The following is a 24305-nucleotide window of genomic DNA, read 5'->3' on the forward strand; positions in this document are numbered from 1 at the left end:
TCATACTTGCCCATACAACAGGGTTTGCTGACTTGGGTACCTCTGGTCTGGGTCCTTGTCAACTCCTTCACTATAGACTGGGCCAAGAGTAGATCTAGGATTTTTAAAATTGGGGTGCACTATACATTTGAAGGGAGTGTGAACACACCACTGCATGCCACTGAATTCATCCCTAGACTAGGACCAATGGCTTGTTTCACATAAAACTTCAACCTCCAACTAGCCACTGCCTAGCAAAAACTTTTAGCCCCTGTCAGCTTGACTTAGATGTCAGCTATCAGTTAGGAGAACGAAAGCTCTCTTTTCCATTCATGATTTCTGTATGGCAGGCAAAATTTATATTCATTAAATATTCTAAATGAAATAAATGCCATAGTTCAAGCACTGACCCACATACAGTATCTTGACAGGAAGTCAGACCATAGATGAATTACTACACAATGGAAAGTTCAGGAGGCATTACTGCAACCTACTGTTCAATGTGTATCATAAAATACACTCTGTGCATGCTCCATAGAGGATAAGAGACTACAGCACCCTAAGCCAGAAATGGAGACTTAATCCTTTTATTTCAATCTGGTGGAGTTCATGCTTTAGCTCTGGAGGCCCCAGTTTCAATCTCTGGTGACACCCGGATGACGATTATATTGTTGTCTATAAGTATTCAGATCTGCTATTTGGGATCATGAATTATTAACTAGCTTTTGAATTTGAAAGACTAGACATGTTATTTACAATTCAGTGAGAGAATGGAGGACTGAGGAAGCCTTCTCCCAGTTGCCCTTCCTAACTGTGTTCTAATCAAATGTTTTATCGAGTCTAATAGAAGTACTGCTGCCATCTGTAGGGGATTGAATCAGAGCTACTCAGCTTTTTGCTTGCTGGGAAGCCTACAAAAAAGAATAGAAACATTAGTGCTACTACAAGTAATTGAGAGTCTTCTTTTGATAAAGTAAGTGCTATTTTGAAAAGACCACAGTGTTTCCTACAAGGCAAACATGTAGTTTCCATAGCCACCATGGTATCTACATATATTTAGCAATAAATTCATGTCACTTGCCCCAAAACTACTTCAGATTACCAGCTACAATGAACTGAAGGGATAAAGGGGCTGATTTCCAGAATTGTTGAGTACTTGCAAGATCAACTGCGTCTTCAGCCAGAGGTGGCTGAAAGTGCAGTGCTCATCATACCTGAAAGTCAGAAGCAGTTTGTTTTGAAGCACAGGTTAGTTGTCTTACATGGGGGGAAGGGATGAGGGAAGGAGGAAAAATGCAGCCTTTTGTATATAAGAGAAACAATTCCCACTGGTAAAAATGAATCAGAGCCCAGAGATGGTCACAAATCTGTCCTTGACTGGAGAGCAGCTATGTGTAAACAGGTTACAATTAAGTAACTAATTCTTAGGGTCACATCTTGCTCCATTGCTCTTGATCATGGAATGCCTTTGAAGCAGTAAAACCCTGTATTAGGCTTATGCCAGGATGATTTTGGAAGTCAAGCCCTGTTGAGAAGGCATAACTTGTGCCAAAAGAAGATTGTCTGCTGCTTTGTCATGAAGACCAGGCCTCAATGAGAACCTTTGGTTCTATGCAGACTTGGAAGATTTCAGAGTAGTTTTTGGCAAGTCTCTCATTTAGCGGCTGGGTGTAACAACTGGAAAAGCTGCTGAATCGTTGGTTCTGGAGTGTGTGTGGGGGGGGGGTCTTCTTTTTGGGGACTTGTAATCTCTTCCCCAAATTGTTACCGGTGGCAGCCTGGTTTCCCAAGCTATGTATTAGGTAGAGAATTTAGCTTTCATCATCTCCAGTACTGCCAGGAAAGTATTCAGAGATATACATGGATAGTCTATAACCAGAGCATAACTCTAGAAAGGCTCCAGACAGAAAGGGCTGGGAGAAGAAAGGAATCCTCATCTCAGCAGCATTAAAGCCATAGTCACTGCAATGGCATATACTTTCAAATGGTATGTATGTATAGGGACATCTTAGCTGTAGGAAATGCAGATCTCTGCACAGGAAGCAAGAATAACTCAATTGCTTTTTTATTATGTATTTTATGCGCGCTCTTCTGTCTGAGTGTAATATAGCTGCTTCTTGGTATCAAAATGCAGGAAACGCTAGAGACATCAAGAGAAGTTATGGATTCCACTAATATTCTAGACCACCATTGGAGTTTGAACAGTAATATACAACATCTACCTCTTCCTATGAATATAAAAGGATGTAAACATGAAGCCAGTCGCATCCCTCAGGTGAACAAAAGGCTCATAGAAGCTAATAAATGAGAGTATTTCCTTTCATAAAGAAATCCCCCAAAAAGTTTTGATGAGTTGGTTTGGAGCTCTGTCACAAACTTGAAACTTAAATTCTTGAGCAAAACTTCCTGGTCTTAGGTTGAATGACATGTCTGACTCTGGGCACAACACTCTACGTTTCCCCAGACAAATGTGTCAAATGGGGATAAGGGTGCTTCCTTCCCCCTACCATTTATCTCTCTTCTCTTAGAGAGAAGGGTGGTCTCTTAGCACACACAGTAGAATGGGACTATGAGTTTGACTGAAGCTTCTATCCAATAATAGTAATATGCACTGAATCAGTGGAGACAGAGGCTGGATATGTAAGGATGTGTTTTAAGGAGTAGGCAGGTATGTCCAATTTGTCGATAGCAGGGGTGGCCAACCTGTGACTCATGTGTTGCAAATAGCACAGGCAGTCTCTGTGTGGCACACAGCAGATCAGGGAGGGGATAGGCAGGACAGCAGCAGATTTGGGAGGAAGCAGAGAAGCAGATCAGGCAGGGAGCACAGGGCAGGATGCAGAAAGCAGAGCAGCAGACCAGGCAGAAGAATGGGATCAGAGTGGCACTCAGGGAGGATGTGGGGGTAGGTTGTAGCCCACCTGCCAAAAAGGTTGGCCCTCATTGGTGTACAGGATATACTAGGCCTATGTTGTAAGGAGTTTTACAGTTCGCCAGTGAAACTTGCTTCTTAGTATCATTTTGTGACCAGCTATCTGATTTTCCAAGACCAGTAAGTAATTGTTACATAAGCAGCACACAGTGAAGTTATAATGGCTGGAGATTGATGTTGGATTAGTCCTCTGTGCGGGGGAAGCCTTGGTGGTGTCAAGATGGTAGTAGTGGGTCTGCTGCTTCCTGCGGTGAATTCACCAACTTGTGTGCCTCAGACAGTCCCTTCCCCGCCAGCAAGTTAAGGGAAAGGAAGGGGAGGAGCTGTTGCAAGAAAGGCTAGCATGGCCGCATGGGCATGGTCTCTGCTACACTCAATTCTTCATTTGTCTAAGGTCCACTTTGCATGGGTGATATTAATTAAAGTTATCCCTTTAGTGGGACTGAGCTACTGAGAATCAAGGAGCCATGGCCAGTTGTGGGACAATTCCCTCTTTTCTGTGCTTGGATCCAGGGTGGAATGACAACCTTGTAGTTAAATTTTTAATCAAACACCTGAATGTGCTACACCAGAACTGAGTAATTCTTCACGGCCTCTCTCCCAGCTAAATCAATAGTCCTTCCCACTGGAACTAGTCAGAAAATGAGGGACAATTATAACAATGTTCACAATTTCCCCCAACACTTTTTAAAATGTGTAATTAATTCTGGTCCAACAGAGTCTGTTTGTGTGTACAAGGAAGACCAAGACCACAAATGTCCAAAAACGCATCTTGTCGCACAAAGGTGCCATAGTTAAAGGACTAAGTTATGCTGTAGATAGTCACTGCAAATTCTTTTGGAGAACAGTCCTACACAGTCTGAGCAAAGGCACCAGAATCTGGCTGTGCAGAACTGTCTGTGGACTTTGGTTCAGTTCAGAGTTTTCACACATGAGATGAAGAATAGCATTTCACTCAGCATATGCTACTGAATCTGGCAATAAAAGTGCTGTAGAAGTGGAATCCTTTTGCTTTGTCTGCCATTTTATGAGTTTTAAAGTGCATTGCTATAAGATAAAAATGGAATAGATAGCTTCATGTGATATCTCTTACAAGCATCTAAATATTTTACACCTTAAAGACTGCTAGAGTCCTGTTATATCCTTATATATCCTACACATTTCTGCACTGGAATTTATGATTTAAAAATTAAAGGGAAAATATTTTGATTGAGTTGGATATTATTCTAGAGATATTGGAACAGAGCAACCTATTATTGGTTTCTAATAGAAAGTTAACCAGTTATCTGTAACTAGCCAGTGTGGCTGATTCAGATTTTATAGCACAGAGAACTTTTATTATTTGCACATCCTTGATGTCCATGTAATGCTGAGGACCTAGTTTTACATACCCATGAATATGCAATAGTAAAGATGTGAGTATCAGGATGGATTAACTTGGTGGCCCTTTGAATTTAGAGACAAAGTTGTGCAAATCTGTCTTTTAACAGTTCACTTCTGATTCTTTCTTACACAGGATACACCTTTGTTTATATGAAGCTAAAACATAAGGCTAATATATTGGCTACCAGCAGTGCATAATGATTATTAGAATCAGAACTACAGTAACGGTGGTTACTGAGCCTACCTTCACCAGCTGAAATACAAGTGTGTTCTGGTACTGCTGAAAAATATACGTGTGTGTGTATATACATATATAAAAATAGTCTCTTTTAATTAATTATTGCAGAAATAGATAATTTGCTGTCACTTGTAATACTTCATACGTACTGCAGCAACAGCATACTTTAGAGCACTCAGGATGACAAATCAGTTCCACATTGAACCAAAGTTACATGTATTCTCAGGATACCAGTGCAGAGTTGAGTTGGAACTCGTAGAGTTCTTGGTCTTCCAGTTCCCACAGAGGACCAGGACATGCCATTGGAGGAACTTAATAAAGTAAGGAACTTCCAGGTAGGAATTTAATCTCTAGCTCTCTGCTAAAGCACTGCATTTCTCTGTTCACTTTACAGATGGGCAATTGGATGGCAATCAAGGTATGCGATCACTTTGTTACCACCCTCTATTCCTCTCAATTTCTAGAGCCACAGAAGTCTCTACTCATGACGAAGCTACTAACTTGCTTGGAAATGACTTTGTGAATAAGCATTTGCAACCTGAGGGGAATGGATGATAAAACTATGCGCGTATGCCCAAAGGCTACGATAGTAAAGAGACAGTCTATCGCATGGATAGTGGTCAACCTCATACAATGTTAGAATCTTCAAAGAAAAAGCAAACATGAAAACTCTTTACCAATCATCCATTCCAAACATCTGAATGGATTTTTAGATAGTTTAACAAAAGGAAAAAAAAGGAAATTTCCATTGCCTCTCACCTCTCAGTGATATTGGTGAAGTCAGACACAAAGGAAAACCTTGCTTCCTTTGTGTTTCTTTCAATGACATCAACATGCATGGCTATGAGATGGAGAGAGAATATCTCACTCACCAGGAGTGACGTATTAGAATTTTCTTCAAAGTAAGAAATGAGAACAGCACAAGACCATCATAGATACAAACTACCTCTTTCAAAATGTCGCTTGTGACTAAAGGTTAGTAAGAATCACTTGTTTGGTCACCTGTTCTACCTAATATAACACATAGGAGTATTTTATAATAAGCTGGAAAAAAAACCTGCCCATGGAGGAATGTTGTTGGAACCTCTGCCAAATGGTGACAGTATTGTTTTTAGTGTGATTATTTACTTTGAAACCACCATCTCCATAGAATAAATGGTGATGTTCCATGGGTAGAGGTAGATTATAGGGTTGAAATAATCAGATTGGAGTCTTGTAACTTTGTGCTGTATGAGGATTCTCATAAAACTGAGATATTCCCATAATTAACCACTAGCCAAGGGATATTATAATATATTCCATGGTGACTAGTATTCTTCTACCTCCTCTTCCCCCAATGGAAATAGTGTGAAATTACTTTTTACTCTGGTTGGGTTCTTTGCCTGTTGCTGATGTGAACCGATGTAATTAAAAAAAAGAATACCTTATCATGGCATTACCACTCATTGCTATTTAGTACAAATCTGCCAATAATGACCAGTCCTATGCCTTTTTTAGTCAACCTTTACTGCTAGGGGTTGAGAGAGCATCAACCCACACTTTCAAGAACAGCATATTGTCATATTGTCTTAGCTGCTGTAGTTCAAAACTCCTCATGACTCTAAATGCTAAACTCTTGTGGAACATTATAAAATGGGTTGGTTTGCACGCTATGGAATAAACATCCTTACATCTAGACTTGTCTCCTTCTGAATCATTTTGTGCTAGTGTCAAAAAAATTGAGCTATCATTCTACTTGGCAGTTAATCATCTGAAGGAGATGGGATTGCCTTGTGAATATGTATGTTTCTGTAATTGTCCCTTCAACTTACTAGGTACCCAGTTTCTTTAATCAGATGAACAATATCTGGCACTCCAAAACAGCTGAAAGGTCACAGCTGGGAACACATGAAAAAACATCTAGTTTTTTTTTTCCCCCCCAATCTGATTTGTCAAAAATCTCAGTAATCGCTGCATACTTGGCTCCTACTCCACAAGGAAGCATTCAGATCTGAGGAGCCTCTGTGATGCATTATACAGTCCAGCAACACAGCTGCAGAAGACTAAAAATTCTTCTACTAAATGCAATTCCTCTTCAAAATAATCTTGAAATCTATATACCCTTAACCAGAACCAAAGTTTTGGCTCCTTAGAGCATGCTGTCATCCTTAATTTTGCTGCTCAGCCTCCCCTGTATCATTTGTCCCTGCAACCTAGACTTCACACATATGTGTGGTGGTGGGACTATAATGGATAAATGTGCTACCCATTGCTCTAAGAAAGCAGTCTGACTGAATCTTAAATCTCTACAAGGGGTGGAGGTTAAAGGTCAGATGGACATTCCTCTAAGAGGTTTCCTACCTGCTCTGTTAATTTCTAAAATTTCTTCTTGGGCCAGTGGGCATGTGTCGCTCTGAGTACTGTGGTGTGGAGAGTTTACGACAGATTTACAATAATTGGGGGATCCCAGCTGGGGTGGCCTCGGGATATGCTTCTTTTTTTTCTTTGGTAGCTTCTGCTTAGCCATAGCTAAGGAGTAATACATTCCAAAATTGTTCACAATGACGGGGACAGGCATGGCAATGGTCAGCACGCCTGCAAGAGCACAGAGAGCCCCCACCAGCATGCCTGACCAAGTCTGAGGATACATGTCTCCGTAGCCCAGGGTAGTCATGGTGACAACAGCCCACCAGAAGCCGATGGGGATATTTTTAAAGTGTGTGTGTTCACTGGCACTAGGATCATTGGGTTTAGCACCTATTCTCTCAGCATAGTAGATCATCGTGGCAAAGATTAAGACGCCCAATGCCAAAAATATGATGAGCAGCAAGAATTCATTTGTGCTGGCACGGAGGGTATGTCCCAGGACCCGCAACCCCACGAAATGGCGAGTCAGCTTGAAAATTCGTAGAATTCGCACGAAACGGACTACTCGTAGGAAGCCCAAGACATCCTTAGCAGCTTTGGAAGACAGGCCACTTAGTCCAACCTCCAAATAGAAAGGCAGAATGGCCACAAAGTCAATGATGTTCAAAGAGTTTTTGATAAATTCCACCTTGTTTGGGCAGAACGTCACCCTCATTAGGAACTCAAATGTAAACCAGACCACACAGACACCTTCAATGTAGGTCAGAAAGGCCTCAGTTTCTGCTTCCCTGTAGTGTCGGATCTGGGTGTCGTTTCCAATGAATTCGGTTTCTGTCTTGTTCACGATGGGGTTAAATCTCTCATGGGTCTCGAGGCAAAAAGTGGTGATGGAGACCAGAATGAAGAAGAGGGAGGCAAATGCCACATACTGCGGGAAGAAAAACACAAGAGAAATGTTAAAACGATACATTTGCCATAAGAGACCTGATCCTGAAGCGCACAGGGGAAGCTGTGAAGAGATGTGGTAGGTGAACATGTTAGCAGTTCCATTTCCTTAAGCCTCTGAATTTAAGGTGTTAAACTTTGGTTGAGAAGATAGCCACTCAGGTTCTAATACAGTACATTTTTTAACCCATACTTAAGTCCATTCTGATACAGGATATCAATTCAGCACATGCTTATATCTAGGTACTCTTTTGAGTCCCCTGGACTTCCGTAGTACTTAAAGTTGAAGGGAAGTCTGAACACCACCCAGTATGGATGTCTGGTCCTCAGGGCTGGGTGAGGCTAGAGCTAGAAAAGACCTATTCGATCTCAGAATTCACTTGTTCTACAGTACAAGTTATAGAACTGTTACCATTAAAAAGTCAGCAGTTGCTAACAGTTACTACAGTCTTCCACCTGATGTTTAATACCTATTTTCTGTTCCTGGTATAGGGGAAGCAGTAGTATTGCAGACCAACTAACAGCTGGCAATTACTGATATTGTAATGATGGCCTCTGGAGGGCTGTAATAGAGGGAATTATTTAACATTGCAAAGCAATGTTGTATTTGTTTTCATTTGTGTTAGAGCATTACACCATCTCACCAGAGTCAGCAAAACATAGAGGAATGTCAGCACCTTCTATAGGAATGCTCTTCATTATTAAAGTCCTCAGCCCCCTATTATAAGCCTTCCTCAAAGCTAAGAGAATGGTATTTAGGACCAGCTCCTCAGAGGGAAGCTTCAATGAAACAGCAGTCATTTACCTCCTGATCCTTTAACTAGATTCCTATCAAAATGTAAGAATGCACTTGAGAACCATTACTCTTTTCAAAGCCCTGGTGTTATTTTGCGGTTGCTGTTGTCACAATGAAGGAGGTAACAGCCCCCAAGACCGCTGGGGATTTAAGCACTTGTTTTCTACTTCAGCCCTCACTTTCCCTAGCCTTAGCACAGTCTCAAAGAGGATACTTCTCATTTACAAGGTAATTGAATGGAGAAACAGACTCAAAATCTGCAGTCCTGGGTAAGTTATTTTTCTCTGCCTGATGCCTAGTCAACATTTTAATCTAGTAATTAATAAACAAATCCTAAACTCAAATAGCCTCTTCTCCCCAAATTTGCATGCATCTAATTATCTGTTGCACATCAAGGCTGTCCAGTAATGGAAGGGCCTCTTTCAATTCCACTCTCAAGGTTTGTCATCTCCAAGTTCATGCTACTTATACATAATCACACCTTGACAAAGCGAGACACAGAATTCTTTTCAATTCTGGCCTAAAAGCAGTGGATCAATGGAGGCACTATTGAAAAAAGAGAAACACACTGTACAATCCTTTTATTACTTTTAGCAAGCATTATAATCAACATAGGAGTTAAAAAGTTTAGTTTCTTCTGCTTATCTAACATCTAGAAATTACAATACAATAATTTAAAAGAAAACTGTCCAAGGAATATGCCTGTTGAAAATAAGACCTGACCTGCTTCATGCTACTAAGGCAATTGGAGAGTTTTTGCTCTGTGTTTTCCATGTGTGTAACTAGAACAAAATTGTGCTCGACTTTCACTGTTAGTAAACAAAGTAAAAAGCAGAAGTCAGGCACATCTTTCAACATGCTTCTTTGTATAGGGCGCATCTACACATGATGCTATATTGCTGCAGCAATGTGCTACAGTGACACAGTGTCCATGGGCATCTACACGTGACCAGCAGCTACTTCGCCATAGTGGTATGCTCCCCCTGTATAGTGCTCCACTATGGTGAAGTAGCTGCTAAAAATAATTGTGAGCTGCGTGTATGGCACAGTATGGGCTGCATATGTAGAGCACCCCTAGAGAAGAAAATTAACTGCTTTCAGAGGAGTAAGGGATAAGCTAGCTTTTGGCGGGCTCCACTACTTTGACTCTACTCTAAATAAGAGCAAAATCTGGCCTAGAGTAACAGACATTAAAAGTGGGTGCATCTACATTTGCAATTAATGCGAAGGAATAAACTCCAGAGCAATTTGATTGGGATGCAGCAGGTCTGGGCTGGCAGGTGGCATGGGGGAGTCAGTCCTGGGCTCTGGGTAGCAGTGTTGGACAGTGGAGGGGCTGCCTGGGGCACGAGTGTGCTGAAAATGTAGAGCTGTATGGTTAGGTGGCAGGCAGCAGTCTGGGCCCTTGCTGCCTGTGCCAACTGGAAGTAAACTGTGTCAGCGTCTACATTTGCATTTAATTGCAGTTATTCATTCCGCTGTAAGACAGTACTATCTTATGGCAGAATTAATTAGTTTAATGTGGCCTAATACCACTGTACATATAGACAGTTACACTTTACTGTGCAGCAAATTAGTCTATTCTGCAGTAAAGTGCATGTGTAGATGCACCCTCTGATTCTGAACCAAAGAATGGGCATATTATCAACATGTGCTAGTTGTATTACAGTCCCAAGTCTGAGAGCAGGTCTCTATTGCTCCAACTATTGTACCAACAGACACATAACAAAAGGTGATCACTGTGCCTAATGAACTTATAGCCTAAACAGACTAGAGACAGAAAGACAGTAGAAGTAGCAATATCCCCATTTTACAGATAGGGGATTGAGGCACAGAGAGGATAAGAAATTTAACCAATATCATGAGCAGAGCTAAGAACAGACCATAGCTCCTTCTGAATTCCAGTCCTTAGCCAAAAGAACATCCGCCCTTTCCTTTAGTCCTATTTTCCTACCCATGTTATCTAATATTCCATTTAAGTCTACAAGAATTGAAAGTACCTTCTATGGTCCACACCTATTGCTCCCAGATCCTGTGTACTAAATGCCCTAATGTACCATTTTAAATCAATAACTACCGGGACCATTGTTGGCTGTGGAGAAGAGCAGAAGAAAAGAAGTAGGTATTAGAACTGTTGGTATCTCCTTTGGCTTCTGCTGAAATACAAGGTGTCCTCTTGGCTAGGATGAGTATCTGGTCCTCAGTATCTGTATCTGTCAAATGAGTGAAAGAATGAGTTTTGAGCTGTTATTCACTGATATTTTCATTATGTTTTGAGATCTCAGCTAAGACAGTACAGTTGCTGCATGCAGTTCGGAGCATGCATTTGTTGGCTTTCACTGGCATCCAAATCCTCCCCAGAAAATAAGGCATTCTGAGTGCACTCCACAAGTCAGCTGGTGTGCAATATTGTTAATACTTACAGGTATAAATATAGTTGCACATCCCGCCAGCTTGGAGAGGATTAAAACAACAAACAGAGGAACTGGGAAATTATTCACACCAGGCTTAGATTCTGTCTGCTGCGTTTCAGCCTGGAGCAAATTTCTACCCCAGAGGCACAGGCCCATGAGAATAAGAGTTTCTGAAGGGAATGCTGACATGTCCAGATCGCCGGCAGCACAAACACACATTTTTTAACCACAGACAGGAACCGCATTGCATATATTTTTATTAGAATAAAATTGTTTCCCTAGGGATTCATGAAGGAACCCTTCATGCAGACTTAAAGTGCAATTCTCGATGTGCAGGTGGAACTCCCAAAGGTAGTGATTTCTGCATAGGACAACCCTCAGCCTGACCTCCTTGCACAGTGAGAGTCATTAGAAGAGATGCTGAGCTGTATTAAAGAGAGGAAACAACCAATTCTGACAAGTGTTTAAATCCACAACCATGACATATACTTGTTGTTTTATGGGAGACACCACCACAGCAGTCATGTCTCTTGCTAGTAGTGACTGCAAATGGCTGTGTCTATTGCTTCCTGATGGCATCAATAGTGCTTGGCCCCAGATTCAATCAAGTGATGAAAGTTAAGCGGATGCTTAAGTCTTTGGCAAAAAACAAAGTACGGGCTTAAACCAGGGGTGGGCAAAGTCCAGCCAATTGCAGACTCCATTTCCCAGCAGCCCCTGCCTGTGTTGCTAAGGTCAGTTTCCATGGAGACCGCAGTAGCAATGGCACTGTAACAGCATGTGGCCAGAGTTTCCATGGAGACCAGGCCCAGCACTGTTGGCAGGGGGTGCGCGGCTGGGCAGGGAGCTGCTCTGGGACCAGGGCTGGGATCTTGCAGCACTGACATCGTGGTCCAGAGCCAGGTCAGAGCTGCGATCCGCTGCCCGCATGCTGCTCTGGACCCCGCTCCTAGCCCCGAAGCAGCTCCCTAGCCAGCCACGCACCCTGCCAGCACTGCTGGGGCCGGTCTCCATGGAAACCCTGGCCCCATGCTGTCACCTCACCACAGCTACTGGGGTCTCCATGGACACCGGACAAAGCGATACGGGCAGGGGCTTATGGGAAATGGAGTTCGGCCACTGGCCAGATCTGCCATAGTGTCCATCCCTGGCTTAAGTACATGCTTTATTAAATTTGAATTAGCTTTATTGCAGGAACTACCAACCCCTGCCCCCAACCCCCTCCCAGTAATACAGTGACCAAAATAACCCCACCGCTTCCCATTGGACAGCAAAATACTTGCTCCTTTCTTAGGTTTCTAGGAAAGACTGTCCTCAAACTAATCCTGTTGCCAGTCAGTTACTTTAAAATCCAACTGAAGTCTAAGGGGCTGTTTTTCAAAAGCAACCCGCCCCCCCGCCACATCATGCATCTTCACTTTTTTGTGGTATTACACTTGTGTGTAGGTCAGGGCTGTTCAGTTGGTGGCTTGCAGTCTGCATCTAGCCCACAAGGGGTTAAGTTGCAGCCTCTGGGCCCCTGCTGGGCCATCACTTTCCACATCAATTTGGCAGAGTCTCTAGGCTCCAATAATAAACCGGGTCTCTAGGCTCCCCCTCCTTCTTCCAGCTTTTGCTGCCTGCCTCCACACCAGGGAGTGTGGTATAGCAGTGTGGAGGGAGGAGGGGCTGCACTTACATGCTGCAGTGGTGGGAGAAGGTGAAGATGCATGGTGCAATGGGGGAGACTGGCTGGGGGGTGGAGGAGGTGGGGAGCTGTGGCCTGTCATTTTGTGACCTGTCGACATATGGCCCCTGCTACTGTGGCCTGCAGGGCATTTGGCCCTGGTTGGTTAATCTTGATATATGTGATAGGATTTGTGTATGAAAAAAACATTTGGGAAGATAGGTCCTAAATATAATAGGGCCTGATTATCAACTACAGTAAGTCCACTGTATATCATCTGGGCCCCTTTACTTTTCAAGAGAGGTCTAAATAGGCCTTGATGTAAATGAGGATCAGACCTTCATCCATATCACCTGCACCTGTTCCATGATAGATGTTTAGATGCTCATAACTGGGCGCGTCTACACATGCATTTACGCTGGCTTAAATTTACTACATAATAAGTGGAAACAGGCTGGCATCTACGCTTGCAAGTGTTAAAGCACATTAACGTTGTATGTGGACTGACTTGGGACTAAAGTCAGCTGTGTTACCGCGCTGTAAGGCCTCTACATGTGCGGTAACTAATTGTAAATTTTATACCTGCATGATGCAGGTAACAAATTAACACTCAAGTTGGTGTAAGTCACCATATTTACTACACAGTATGGACATGCACATGTAGATGCATGCCTGTGCTGCACAGTAATTTTGGTTACTGCACAGGAAATGTGCATGTGTAGACACATCCACTGAGCAGCTGGCAAATCAACAGCTGGTGCCAAAAATAGTACAAACAAGAAAATAATTCCCCCCCCCCCCTTTTTCCTTTAAACTGTCCTATATATTAATTAACCATTGTCTATGAGCCCTGTTTACCAAGCTGCAAGCAATATCCCATGTCCCTAAATACAACCAATACTGTTTGAAAGTGACCATATTCAATACAGTCAAAGAAGTTGTAGGGAAACCCACATTTTCCTATCCTACCACAAGGGTTAACAGAAGATCAGACACTACAGCTACTTTAATTTTAGAGATGGTGAACGTCTATAAATCCCAGTGAAACCAAGAGGAGCTATAAGTGCTTAGCACCTTTGAAAATCAGATCACAGGCTTTTATTCATAAATAATCATGTGGCCCATGGGTTCTTTTTCTGAGATTTACTTCTGATATTTATATATATCTTTACTTCATTGGCTTTGAAAAGGCCTGGGCAAAAGAGTGGGAATTTTGTCAGATTATGTCATGTGCCTTTGAGTTATACAACAGCAGCTAAAATTTTCTATAATTAAAGCATGTACCTAGTTAAAATGTCAGGAAGTGATCAGAGCTCTTTCATCTGCTTTGACACTTGGCACATGTGAATGATTCCTGCTGACACTGGAGATACTGCAGCAGCATTTCTTCCTTTGCTTTAATACTCAAAACAATAACATTTCAGATTAGCCTAAACTGCAGGGCAGGGATAGGGGAGGGGATTAAAGAAAGAGAAGAGACTTTGACAGAGAAATATGGTTTACAATGTAAATAATTCAAAATCCCTACATTCTGGAGAAGGAAATAATATTCCTCCATGATTGTTGATTGTGGCAGATACAGAATTCTTGTGCAAATTGGTTTAACAAGGCTATTTAGAGACAGGCTAAGAATGAGCTTTCTACTGTTCTGGAAATGGGATACTTACTAGGGGTGTGCAAAATGGGTCCTATTCGATTTGGATTCAGCTCGAATCAGGGACAGTGATTTGATTCATTGATTCGGATCACTGTCCCTGATCTGATTCGGCCGAATTTGACGATTTGGTCAAGTCTTTATGCAGCTACTAAATGACTGTGCAGTAATTGGTGTTACTGCGCAGTACCATTGCCTCTCAGTTTTTGGCCAGCACTACTGCACAGTAACAATGAGCTACTGTGCAGTAGCTTTTTACTACTGCACACTATCATCACCACAGTTAGTGCCCGGCGATGCTACTGCATGGTAGCAATGAGCTACAGTGTAGTAGCTTGTTGCTACTGTGCCATAGTGTCTCATGTAGATGCTCCCTGTGTCCATGTTTTTCCTACTGCTCTTTGTGAGTCTTGTCTATCTAAATTGTAAACTGTCTGGGTAGACCCAATAACTTAGCATGTGTTTCAATGGCACCTAATGCAATGCGGTGAAATTTCAGTTGTGGCCTGGTGTGGTGATGATTGTAGTAATAATAATGATGATGTTGGTGGTGATGATAATAATATAGTGATGCAACTCCAGCTCCACAGGCAAGGAAAGGACAGTAGCAACAGCAACTTTTTGCCAGTGAAGTTTGGTAACTTCAGGGTCCAGTTTCTAGACAACAGTGATCTACAATACACATCATTCATAATTAGGGACCTACTTAATTTACAGTGCCTTGGATTTTGCAGAAACTGTGAAATTGGACATTGTATGCAAAATACATTAAAGAAAAAAAACAACACCTTACTAAAAATAAAATGCTGGCTCCCCAGTAGGAGGCAGAGGTTGTCATGGCCCTTGTTGGGGGGGTGGGGGGTGAGGACACTGGTGTGAAGGGGAGCAGCCAAGGTGGTGGCTGCCCCCCCTCTGTCACCCCCTCACCACTGATTAGCTGAGAGGGCTGCCCATCATGCTGCCCCGCCCCTCTCAGTCAATCAGCAGTGTGGGATGGGGATGCACAACAGACAACCCCCTTGGCCAATCTGCCAAGGGGCGGAGCCACATGGCAGACAGCCCTATCAGGAGCTGGCTGCCCTGAGCCAACACTTTCTCTTCCAATACTACTCAGGATTACTTTAGGATCCTGACTCAAGCTACAAGGGAGGAAAGAATTGGAAGATGCTTAAGGAAATTTCTCCCCTATTTTCTTTTTCTCTAGCTCATGGATAGAAATGCTTTTAGGGCAACTTCATATGCAGATCCCAGACCCATGGATGGTAGATGCCTTGCCTGCAATGGAAGATTGTGGAAGCGTAGGATACGAATGAGGAAGTTTTTGTTTTTGTTTCTGAACTACATCTGGTCTAAGCATTAGAAATGTGATAAGCAGCTGAATAAACAACACTCCCTTACTCATCATATCTGCTGGCTTTATGCATTATGAGTCAGAGCTTTAGTGACAAAAATATGATTTCATTAAGTTTTAACTCTTCTTGTCCTATAAAGCTAACACAGAGTTGGACTGAAAAGCATTGCATGTAATCCTCAAAAGAAGGGCCTTATGCACAGTCCAGGACTCACTTCCCCTCCTCTTGTCCTTACCAGCGTGGAAAAGAAAGGCAGATATAATCAATGCATATTAGAGAGAGGAACAAATCATGGGCCTGCTGGCCTTGTAGTGGCTAAAGGAATAAAGGTTATGTTTTTCTTGGAACTTGAAGAGGAAATGCTGAAAATCCATGAAAAAACAGGCATTGCTATTTTTCAGCAAGACAATGAGCAGGAAATGCTGTAAATCTCACAAGAACAAGTTAGTCTCATGAGATTTCCAGGGCAGCTGTGCTGATATGACTGGTTTGGCCTTGCTTCAGGTAAGTATTCATATTTCAGCTGGCTTCTGAGCCTTAGTGATTTTACCAGCACTTTTCAAACCAGGAGGATCATGGGACTTGACTCACAATGCCACTGACTTGAATAAATTACTGTATTCCTCTTCCTAAAATTATGTGAAACCTTATAGTTTCAGTTCCCAGGAGCCTCTGAAAATATATTTGCTGACTAAATGAAGAAGAAGCTGCCAAGGTCTGTCTGTTCTTGGCTTAACTGGTACCTCGCACAGGATAGGGACAACTGGGAATTTTATTGTGGCCCTGGGTACTCCCTGGGGCCTGGACTAGGTAATTTTTTCAGTGCTTCAATGGGTTACTAAACACATCACACCAGATGTTTACTGTGTAGTTGATTAATTAACTGTGCAGAAAATGTCTCAGCACCTACACTTGTGCCCCTCTTAGGGATCACAAAACTAATTAACTCCGCAGCAGGGTAGGACTTGTAAATATAAGTCCTACCCTGCTGTGGAGATTTTTTGTGCACAGTAGTGCACATGTAGACCCTTCTCAATGTGCTGTGGTCCAGCCACATGTTTAAGCTGTGCACCCAGGAGCTTCCTGGAAGCAACAAACTGCAAAGCAATAAACTCTACAGTTTATTGTTGCACATTAATAGCATGTGTAGACACACTCACTTCTAGTTCCCTGCTTGTGCTTATAATATCAAAACAGTTTATAGTTACAGGGTATGTCTACACAAGACACTTTACTTGAGATTAGAGCTAATTACTGCATAGTAAGTGTCACCCTCTAAACATGCTCTTAGCCTGAGTAAATTTGCTACCTGTAAATACAAGTAGCAAGTTTACTCAGGAGTAATGACTGCACAGTATGGCACGTAGATGGCCAACCAGGAGCATATGTGCTCCCAGGCAACTGGGCAGCAGGGGGTGGGAGATTGATCTCTGTCCCCAAAAGCTGCCTTTTGCTGGGTCAGGCTCCACTGCTGCAGCCTGGGAACTCCAGACAATGTCCCCCTGCCCTGGCAGTAGGGAGCTCCAAGCCCCCGCTCCACAATCGCAAAGTGGGGCCTGGGAGATTCTTATCTCCCAGTCTTGGCTCCATGACTTGCTGGGACCTCTCTGCTGGTGGGGCAGGGGGTATTGTTCCTGCCCAGGCTTCAATGGTGGAGCCCGCCCCAGCAGCGGGCAGCTCCAGGGTCAGGGAGTAATGTCCCAGCACCTGCCAGGAGTCAGCTGTCTCCTGGCTCCATGCTCCCTGCCAGCCCCTGGGCTAGCACCCAGGGGGATCCTAGAGCTCCCCCTGGCTGCTGCAGGGAGCCAGTGCAGGGCCCGTGGGGGCAGCAGCAGATTGCTGCCTTGTGCAGCAAACCTGGTCCTGCTTACCCACACATGTAAATGCCTGCCTGGGGTGGGTTTACTCTAGAACAATTTACTCTAGATTAAACTCACCCCAGAGTAAACCCACCCCAGAGCATTTGCATGTGTAGACACCACCACAATGTCAAGTAGGAATGTCAGGTAGGAAGTAAAGGCCCATGATAACTTGTTCCAAGCCTGGAAATTCGTTGTGGATAGCGCTGAGCAAAATTCACTAAGCTTTGTCTCCATTTGTTTTTGTCTTGAAACCACCCATTGACCATGCTGCAGTTGTTACTTGGCCCAGAGAATCCCATAAACTTTTGTTATACTAGCAAACCTCTTGTAACACCTGGAAGAGTTTGGGATGATAAAAAATAAGATTAAACTAAAACCTCAGGAGCTTTGAGGCTTGTTAAACATGTTATTGAAAGTTGTGTTTATTCTGTGGGCCCTCCTTCTGCCAGGCACTCAAAACACACCCATCTTTTCTGACACAAGAGAAGTCCCCAATCCAATCTCATGCGAAAAGGAAGTCAATGGGACAAATAAAGGTAGGCACATCTCTAAATATCTGGCTGTGGCTGTAAAGCCAAGTGAAAACAAAGAACTTGTTGAAAAGCACTCTCAGTGGCTATGAGAACTTTATTAAAAATGGTAAGGGCTCTGAAGTTTCTTAGCACATAGGGCACCTATACACAAGCTCTGAGGCTGCTCCAATGTGCTGGAATTCCAGTGTGTCGAAGCAGACTTGATTAATAGGATCTGCTGCAGACTCCTAAGCATGAATGACTGGTGCCTTCCACGACTGGGTGGACACCATGGTGGTGAGTGGCAAGCAGGGACCACCCACAGCCGCTGCTGGCAGTGTTGGTGGGGGGGGATGGAGGTGTGGTGAGTGGTGGGCAGTGGGCAGTGAGCGGGGGCCACCCGCAACCACATCGACAGCAATGTGGGGGTGACCGTCAGCAGAAGTCGGCAATGGCTCCAATGGTGGGCAATCTCAGGGGGGGCATGTGCTCCCCCTATGCTTCACCTATGCTCCTAAGTCTTAGGTATCAGTGTCCCCACACTTAAAAATGGCAGTGGCAGGGGCATTTAAACTAAAGGTTGTTGAAAGTCAAACTCCTCCACTGCCATTTTTAAGCACAGGGACACGGATACAGGAGACATGGTGGCACTTTAATTACAGCAGCTCTCAGAGCTGCTCTAATTAAAGTGCTGCCCCTCCCACCCCTGGAGCATGTGTAAAAGTGCCCATAGTGTTTATTAAGGAGGAGGTCCTATCTGTACAGAAAATAATCCCAGTCTTGCTGTTGTAGGTGGGAGTTATATAAGAGCCTGACCTACTATTCCAGCCAAGTCTTTGTTTGTGGAGCATGCTGGCCAGTTGCAATCAGCCTGACAATTTTCTTTCTTTCTCTTTGTTGTCATTGCAATGAACTGTCATTAAGGCAATCAATTCACCAGCACCCTTCAGTGAACACAATATTTCAGCTGCCAGGCTGCTCCACTTTTTGTCACTGGCTAAGATATAACAAAGAAACATGCTTATGAATAAACAGGGCCTCCTGTTCTGGATGATTAGTCCACTAGTCCTTTAGCACTTAATAGGTATGATGATTATGCAAGCCAAAATTATAATACCACGCACATGAGATACCTTGGAATGCTTAGTTTGAAAGTAGTAGTCAGATGTGAAAGAGTATGTGAAAACACATATTTTCAACTGTGGAAAACATATTTAAGTTATTTCCAAATTCAGTGTTAACATAAAAAAAAAATTAATGGGAAGCAGATCCTTTGAGTGCTAAACCAAATGTGTAGCTGGAGGTTACATGTTTTCAAGGTATCCATTACTAAGCACTTGGAGGAGGAGAAGGTGCTAGGAACAGTCAGTATAGATTCATCAAGGGCAAGTCATGCCTGAGAAATCTTCTGTGATGAGATGATTGGCTCTGTGGAATTGGGGAGAACAGTGAAAATTATATAACTTGTCTTTAGCAAGGCTTTTGATATGGTCTCCCACAATATTCTTGCAAGAAAGCTAAGGAAGTATGGGTTTGATGAATGGACAGTAAGGTGGATAGAAAACTGTCTGGAACATTGGGCTGAAAGGGTAGTAATCAATGGTTCAATGTCTAGTTAACAGCCAATATCTAGTCTCGGGGTCAGTCCACTTCAATATCCTTATCAATGATACGGAAGATAGGATGGAGTGTACCCTTAGCACGTTTGTTCATTACACCAAGCTGGGGGGAGTAGTAGATATGCAGGAGGGTAGGGCTAGGATTCAGAGAAACCTTGACAAAATTGGAAGTTTGGACCAAAAGAAATGAGGTTCAATAAAGACAAGTGCAAAGTCCTGCGCTTAGGATAGAAGAATCCCATGCACTGGTACAGGTTGGGGACCGACTGGCCAAGCAGCAGCTCTGCAGAAAAGGACCTGGGGGTTACAGTGGACAATAAGCTGAATATGAGCCAACAGTGTGCCCTTGTTGCAAAGAAAGCTACCAGCATACTGGGCTGCATTAGTAGGAGTGTTGCCACATCAAGTGAAGTGATTATTCCCCCCTACTCGGCACTGGTGAGACCACATCTGGAGTACTGTGTCCAGTTTTGGGCCCCTCACTACAGAAAGGATGTAGATCAACTGGAGAGAGTCTTACTCACCACTAGGTGTTTAGTCCTGCTAAGGAAAGAGAGGGGCAGCCTTGGGTGAGGGAATGGAGTTTCTGACTAGATTTATACAGAATCTTTTGGGAAAAATTCAAAGCCTTAAAAGCTCAGCATGGCCTTGAACAAATTCACTCTGCTGAGGTTTCCTATGGTTTAAAACTGCTTTTTTCTGGTTTATCATAAAAGATAAGACACAATGATTGCTTGCTAATGGCTGCATATGACAAACAGCCAGGTGAAACTGCATGGCTCTGAATCTCTTGTTTTGTTTTTGGATTCATTAAAACTCAGAACTCAGAGATGTTGGGTTGCCTAAGGTGAGAATATCTACATGAACCCCTGAAACCACCAAGTTCACAGATTTTGTTGCGGAGTTCTGTGAAGAAGTAGCATGCCCTAACAAATGCAGAAAATCTCTGGACCTAATTTTTACTTTTTAGGGTTAAACAAGTGGTGCTCATCCTCTGGCTTGCAGATTGGATCTGGCTCACGAAGCCATGTCGTCTGTCTTGGGGATTGGGATTCCCATAGGCCTGGACATTTGGCAACAGGCAAGAAGTAGTAATTAACACTCCCACTGCTCCCCTGATGCCAAATTTCCAAGCCCTGAAGGCCAGATGATATGGGCCTCTACATAGAGCCAGGGCTGTGGGTGCAGGGCCCAATGTGGCACGTGGGGACACACACTGGACTGTCTCTGTGTGCCAGATTGGACTCCAGCCTCATGTGTTGAATTGTGCCATGGACCAGATCTGGTCTTTGGACCAATCCCACACCACTCATCCGGCCTGTGGGTCAGAAAGTTTGGGCATCACTGGGTGAAGCTTTGACTTGGACTTTATGTTTGCACACAGAAGTGACCTAGATGAGGACAAAGACTATTTGGACCTTAGGCTTGGCTCTGTAGCTGTAGGCACCCATTTATTGCCTCCTCAGAGACAAGAAATAGGCAGACCCTTTGCTATATGCTAAACCCACACATGGTGATTGGTTTGTAAGCAATTTATTGTGGGTTAATGCCTCTAGAACAGGGGTAGGCAATTATTTCAGGTGGAGGGCCACTTACTGAGTTTTGGCAAGCTGTCAAGGGCCGCATGAGTAGCTCTGCCCCTTCACACATGCCTCGCTCCCTGGTCACCATCTTGTAACTGGAAGTCCCGCCCCTAACCCCTGACCTTTGCCACCAGAAGTCCCTCCCCTTGCTCCCAGAAGTACTCCTGTCAGTAAGGGGTTTTGTTACCTTGGAACCAGAAAATACCAGGGGCAGGTCTGGGCTAGGTCCTGCTGCTGGCTTCCTCTGGATCCTAGTGCCCCTGGCTCTTGTCAACTTTGACAGGCAGCCAAAAGCAGATAAATATTAATTTTCTAAATTTTTTAGGGGCCCCACGGGCTGGATGGAATCTCCTGGCAGGCCAGATCTGGCCATGGGCAATATTTCAGAAAAAGGAGAGAGAAAGAGAAGAATTGTAAATCCATGGCATGTGACTACTAGGATGCTGCAGCTTATTGGAATGTTGCTTGATTATGGATGACTACAGTACAGTCTAGTACGTGCAGTATTAGGAGACGCACAGAACTTGCCTAAATCCATTCCCAAACCTACATCCCATCACAGCAGTGGATAGCAGTGCCTTGAGAACAGGAATAAATACTTTTATTCCTGCCCTAACTTCCATGGCACAGGCATAGGGGAAATTGAACTGTTACAAATGTAGAAAAAGAGGTGAGTGATGTCTAGCCTCCAGCTACATTAAAAAAAGCAAACCCTTGGTTTTGTTTATTTTTTCTAAGAGGAAACACTACAGTATGTGAAGCAGTTGAGAACAAACCTTAATTATAAGACACCTGAAATATGCAGTGAGGTCTGATCCTAAATTTAGAGCTCTCAAAACTAATGAGCAAGGCTGACTTTTCTGTGTGGCTTTTGAGTCATCAAATTTGGTGTGTGTGCTGAGTTCTTGTTGTTATTCAGACAATGGTGTGGATGCTCTGTGACAAAGTAAGATAAACAGCTGTGAAAGCTGTGATAGCATTTACTGTATGTAGCTTGACTGTGTGACGAACCTCCAACAACGTGTGAAATTTACCTGCATTTTAATGTCATGTACTCCAAAAGCTATGGGGTGGGTTGTTGAATAAAAACAATAGCTCCTCATACATAAGAAGCCTGTGTGGAAAGCAACAGAGGTAAACATTCGGGGTCAAGCACAGCTTCTTACAGGGTCTCGCATTGGGTGGGGGCACTGTTCTGAATTTGTTGCACTGTATTTTTATGAGTGACCAGTAATTTTGGATACCTTGAGTTTGGGTGCCCAATTTGAGATACTGTAAATATACACTTTTGGCACCTTGATTTTCTATAAAGCAGTGAGCATTTGCCACCAAAAAATCTAGCTTAATCACAGAATCTCAGGCTGAACAGCAGAACCTGAGGCAATCAAAATTGCTTGTCACTTTTGAAGATCTTAGCCCTTGTCAGTGGTTTTCCATGCATTCCTATTTTCTCATGACCAGGCACAACCCCTGTGAAGTGAATAGAAAGATTTCCACTGCCATTGCTGAACTGTCAATTGGGTCTTCAATAAATCTGGTGCTGGTATGTTGTGCAAACAAAGCTGAGAATGGTTATAGACTTGGGAAAAGTAAGAAGTAAGTTCCATCTAGTTCATTTGTTTTGGATAGTGAATCTGATCCTTATGTATATCTGGAATCTGGAAGAGGAAGGTCAGGATTTAATGCTTAAATTACAGTAATTTAGTGGGAAGGACACCTTTTCTTCATGATATAGTTAGGCACACCTAAATGCATTATGGGCGTGTCTACATGTCTTCATATGACAATGTTGCTACAGCACCATGCTTCAATACTTCCTCTGGAAGTACTAAAGCACAGCACAGTATGGGTGGTTACTGCACCATGCATACAGACCATGGGGAGATTTCACCGCTACATCACCATAGTGGCACTCTATAACTGGGGAGTGCGCTGCTATGGCGACGTAGCTAGTGATCACGTGTAGACGCGTGATTGCTATGTCACCACAGTGTGCCATATAATGATGTTGTGAGTCACTACATTGCCATAGGGCAACACATAGACATGTCCTATAGGACTTTTATCCCTTCCCTCTGTAGTAGCTATCATCAGGTGGGCTAAACTAGATGGACTATCAGTCTGTTGTGACAAGTCTTGTATACTTTCATTTTTGGCTGTATTGTACTTTCACTGTAATAAAGCATTTCATACCTTCTATTTTTTTCATTACGGTAACACTAGGGGCCCTACATAAGATAGAGATGTTGTTGTGCTAGACTGCATACATATGCATAGTCAATAGCAGTCCTGGCCCTGAAAAGTTGGCAAATTAAGTATATCTGACTGATATTTTAGAATGAATAAGCACATTCAAATAATCTGTGAGAATTCTCCCAGGTTTGTTCTCCTGGTACAGAAATGTACTCAGTTACATGTACAGACATTTGAATTCTGAGGCCCTGAACAGTGAAGAGCTTGCAATGCTGATACTGTACACACATTGCAGCATGCTCTGCAGGCTCCCTTAGTCTGCCTGGTGAAAAATGGCAGTAGTGCATAGGGTAGCCCTGATTGGCTGATCCAGACTTCCAATTGTCTGTCTGTGTCTCTCTGTAGCACAATGCATGGATTGTGAGAGGGGAGTGTTCTGTTTCCTGCTGGAGCAGCAGAGACCAGCGAGCAACACACTGCCTTGGGGGGGGGGGGGGGGGGGGAATATTGAATCTGGAGGACTATGGTCTCTTCTGAGAGAAGCTGTGGCACATATGGACAGTTCCTCTCCTAGGTGAAATTCTCCTGACCATGATTTAACTCTGGTTGTTCTCAGGCTATTTTTCTCCTGGAGTGGCCATTTTTCCTTGAGGAGAAAAAGCCTTGACATCTGTATACTCATGATTTCTTCTGTGAGAGCATCAACTCCCCCAGGAGAAACTGAATGTCTGTACAAGGCCTTAAATACATGTTTTCTGTAGAAATATCTTCTGATCACCTAGAACTGGGCATGGTTAAAGGCAGGACACTGTTTAAAAATATTAAATTATT

At 43.3% G+C, this 24305-nt stretch overlaps 1 protein-coding gene across 1 annotated transcript in view; it reads right to left on the reverse strand.

The window, feature by feature from the left end:
* Positions 1 to 6838: 6838 nt before the first annotated feature.
* The window catches only part of KCNC1 (potassium voltage-gated channel subfamily C member 1), a 151746-nt gene continuing 134279 nt past the window's right edge, over positions 6839 to 24305 (reverse strand). Inside the window, exon 2 of the mRNA XM_019477115.2 lies at positions 6839 to 7806. Within this exon, the coding sequence (XP_019332660.2) occupies positions 6841 to 7806 (966 nt within the window). The 3' untranslated portion in view covers positions 6839 to 6840. The remainder of the gene's footprint in view (positions 7807 to 24305) is intronic.

The sequence above is a fragment of the Alligator mississippiensis genome, chromosome 2 (genome assembly GCF_030867095.1).
Source record: "Alligator mississippiensis isolate rAllMis1 chromosome 2, rAllMis1, whole genome shotgun sequence".
Lineage (NCBI taxonomy): Eukaryota > Metazoa > Chordata > Crocodylia > Alligatoridae > Alligator > Alligator mississippiensis.